Source organism: Eschscholzia californica, unplaced genomic scaffold, assembly GCF_041429995.1.
Source record: "Eschscholzia californica isolate CP2 unplaced genomic scaffold, dmEscCali1.0.p SCAF_3, whole genome shotgun sequence".
Classification (NCBI taxonomy): Eukaryota; Viridiplantae; Streptophyta; class Magnoliopsida; order Ranunculales; family Papaveraceae; genus Eschscholzia; species Eschscholzia californica.
The window spans coordinates 39,213,848-39,217,645 of NW_028238420.1; the positions used below are offsets into that span (position 1 = coordinate 39,213,848).

The following is a 3,798-nucleotide window of genomic DNA, read 5'->3' on the forward strand; positions in this document are numbered from 1 at the left end:
CAGGCCTCACGAGTGTACAATGGTTCTGTTTCTTGTGGTTTGGGACTATCTAGAAATCAACCCATTTTTTGTTAACTAATTTTCTCAATCAAAACCAAACCAAATCGTCTTTTTTACCACAGTATAGACAGAGAGACTTGCAAGTCATCTTTTTGACCATAGGAATTAGAGATAGAGACTTGGAAGTCATCTTTTTGACCATAGTATCTCCTTCCAATAATCACCTCAAATAAGTATGTGTGGGGACTAATAGGACTTTTAAGCCGACTTATAGTATTTTCCCCAATCTAATTTGTTGAGATCTGAACAGAGATAGTTTCTCTCATTTCCCTGGTTCTCATTACAATTTGTGAAGAAGAAGAAAAGTACTAAAGAAAACAGGTGATTCTATGTGGCTGATCTAAAGATTGTCAAGAAATAGATCTCACTTTCATGATTTGTGAGGGTGAATTTGGAGCTATTATGCAATATCTCACATCGCTTAGGGAGAGTTGCGGAAAATAGACTATAGGTGCAACCGCAGACATCCGGGGGTGCTCGTCGGGCCTTCGCCAGAAACGTAATGTGCATTGGACTCAAACATGAAACACGGGAGGAAAAAATGGGGACAATGTCAATTAGGGGTCGGGTAGTTAGAGATCACAGAGGTATTATAACGAGTTGGGAGATCAAGAGTGAAAATTCGAAGTTTATTAAACAGCTAAAAAGAAGAAGAGTCGAGGAAAGTTGTACATAAATTACAATACTGAGCCAAACACTTGAATTCACCAAACATCCCTTCATTCAGTGAAAAGGAAACCGGTCCGTCCGACTAAGCAGATTTTAAGTGAATAAATTACAAAACTTACAAATATATAAAGATACTAGACTACCTGCTTAAGATGCTGGCCTCCACCTTTTGACCCAATTGGTTATCATGGATATATTCGTAGCTAAGTCGCCAAGAGAATCATTCTGCATCGCTACAACAATGTCCTCGGGATAACTCTCTTTCGCCTCGTCAAGTATTACTTGAAAGATTTCACATTCGACGTTGTTTGTGAGTTTTGGACCCAAGTAACCTCTGCAGTAAAGAAAGTCTTGAATAACAACCACAATTTCGAGTAGAATCTAGAAGAACATCTACCAGATATCGAGATAAATGTTCAGAAATATGGAGTAATAAAACCTGTTATGCAAGCGATCATGTAGCAAGGAGTTTTCTGTTCGAAGGACTATAACTCGATCAAACCATCTTTGAGGAAAGAAATCACAATCGTGGTAATCAACGATGTTTCCACCTTCTTCCATTTGGTCCTCGAGCTCATCACATACCTGTAATAATAAGCCAGATTTCCAATCGTTCATCTCTTTTTTAACTTCTACAAGTTCATCATTACAATGGTTAAAAATCTACGTTAGAAGCGTATCTTCGTAACTCTCGCCAATGAGACGGAGCTTGTGGAATCCTTTAGACTCTCGTGCTCCATGGAGGTTCAATAAGATGTATTATGAGGATAGAGTTGGCTCAGAGACGATTTAAACACGGAAAGCCATCTCACATCTCACATGCAATCATGTGGACCATTTGGAAGACTAAAAGCTCGTCCATCTTCAAGGATAAAAGTTTGTTACCGAGGAAAATTTTGGTATATGTTGTTTCATTGGATTAGAAATAGGGTTCGAGGCAATAGGTCCCTAGCCGCCAATTGGAACACCCAAGTTGCAAAACTGTTACCGCTAAACAGGGTCTCCTTTCTAGGGTTTACGATGTGTTTTCTGAGTAGTTTTTCGCTTTCCTAGCTAAAACTATTGATTCCTGATCCTCTATCCAAAGTCTTTCATCTTCGAGAAAATACCATCACTTAGCAATTTTGCATTGTTCCCAATACTGATATGTATAATTCATTGATCGTTCCTATTCCGACACTTTGGACCCCTTACAAGTTATAACTTGCTTGGATCACCATTGACACCACTGATATATCATTTCATATAAATCATTTTTATCCCCTTCTCTTGGTTAAAACCTAATAAATTTAGAGTATTTTTTTTTTACTTTCTTTTTGTTTCCTCAAACCCCCACCACGATTCATTCCCCACTTCCATAATTGTCGTCGGCAAACGGCCATTTCTGGCAACATTTTCTTTTTCAAATCTTTTTTCTCTTCTCCTTCGACAATTACCAGCACGACCCCCGTCATTTCTCTCTCCTTCCTGTTTCTCCCTCCTCTCTTCTCTCTCTCTCTATCTATTCGGGCGAAGAGAACCCCTCCCCTTCGCTGGAATAGATAGAGTGTCTGAGACAGAACGAGAGGAGGGAAAGAAAAGATAAGAGGTGGTGGTCGGAGGTTTTGCCGGAAATGGGTGGCCGGAGATGAGGAAGAAGAAGAAGAAGCAGAAGTTTTGTTCTACCCGAAAATTTGACAAAACCCACAATTTCCGTTTAAAATTTTGTTAGTGCCAGCCTTATAAAAACTTCACCCTCTACCAAGTTCCTCAATGTTAAGTCTGTCACTTCAATTTTATATGAAATCTTAGACCTCGCTAAAATGATTCATTTAACGTGCAGTTTACCAAATCAAACCAACTTTTTTTTGCCTCCCATACATCAATTATATAACTAGGTAATTAAAGCTCAATTATTTATGAACAGAGCAAACCCTAGAATAAAATCATGCTTAACAGTTGTTATAATTTTAGGGTTTGATGGAGGAAAGAGTAGTGATAACAAGAGTATAAGGGAGGAGAAAAAAAAAAGTTAAAGGTAGAATTAGGGTTAAAAGGGGGTTACCATATCTTGGTTGATGATATAGCAGTGAAGTTCATCGTCCCAACCATCGTGCAAGTTTTTTTGCTTGACGAGTTCTCCGATGTTAATGTGACGGAGCTCCGTCGCTTCACTGACTAAAGAAGACACGGTGGTCTTCCCTGTACCTGGTGTTCCCGTCACTAAAATGTTCGGCTTCTTCCTACTGATATTTTCCGCCATTATTTCTCCTCTTTTTCTCTCTCCCTGTTTTCTCTTTCTACAAAAATATACAGAAACTAACTAGAGGTTCCTAACTTTATGCTGCAAAAGGAGATGATCCTTATTTTACAAATGTACAATGATATATAATCTCCAAAAGTTCCTCCAGGTGATTAGAGGTGGTGGAATCCTTTCATTATTGAATTTGGGGTCATTAGAGTATAAACACTGTAATTAAGCTTTAGGTACTTTACTTAGGCTTTAGGATATTTTTTTTTTGAAACCGGGAAACCATATTTCATTCATAAGTGATACAATCATAAATTTATAAGGATAAAATGTTTATTCCTCTCGGCCAGATACTTGAGAGTTACATAAGTAAGTTCGCAGAACTTTAAATGTAAAGTGCCTCATGTATTGAGAGAAATTGACTAGACACTGACGAAAATAAGAAAGAAGAAAGGATCCTAAAGATCACAAATTAAAAGACCCTATAGGTCAACAAAAACAGGAAAAAAACTTAAAGAACCACCGTCGTTGTCATTGGAAACCGCCGTTGTCGCCAGAAAACCGTCGTCGTCACTGGAAAACCGAGCACCACCAAAAACTTGAATCCTTCTATTTAGATCTCCAATTCTCCGACTCTATCTCTCCATATATAACCTATAAGGATAATCTGCAATGAAGAAATCAGTTTACCATTACTCATCATCGTCGTCTTCTTCATCTGATGTTGAAGATCTCGAATCTATTCCTTCCGGTATGTATTGTAGTTGGACATCAATAGTCAATCCTTCTTCATTATGAAGTGAGGCGAACCAAGAACGATTAAAATCTGAGTAATCGAA

The 3,798-nt window shown here is 38.2% G+C and overlaps 1 protein-coding gene across 1 annotated transcript; it reads right to left on the reverse strand.

Annotated features, from left to right (window-relative positions):
• Positions 1 to 675: 675 nt before the first annotated feature.
• Positions 676 to 3,078, reverse strand: LOC147550162 (adenylate kinase isoenzyme 6 homolog). The gene is made up of 3 exons (XM_086665967.1): positions 2,774 to 3,078; positions 1,169 to 1,314; positions 676 to 1,063 (listed from the first exon to the last, which is right to left on the reverse strand). The coding sequence occupies exons 1-3, from the start codon at positions 2,969 to 2,971 to the stop codon at positions 877 to 879; spliced, it is 531 nt and encodes a 176-aa protein (XP_086522093.1). The 5' UTR covers positions 2,972 to 3,078; the 3' UTR covers positions 676 to 876.
• Positions 3,079 to 3,798: the final 720 nt, after the last annotated feature.

Excerpts from the sequence above, each read along its gene's own strand:
- LOC147550162 (XM_086665967.1), bottom strand. The coding sequence starts at position 2,971 with ATGGCGGAAAATATCAGTAGGAAGAAGCCGAACATTTTAGTGACGGGA. Across the intron at positions 1,315-2,773 it reads ATATCATCAACCAAGATATG|GTATGTGATGAGCTCGAGGA; the intron begins GTAACCCCCTTT and ends TTATTATTACAG. Across the intron at positions 1,064-1,168 it reads CATGATCGCTTGCATAACAG|AGGTTACTTGGGTCCAAAAC; the intron begins GTTTTATTACTC and ends TCTTTACTGCAG.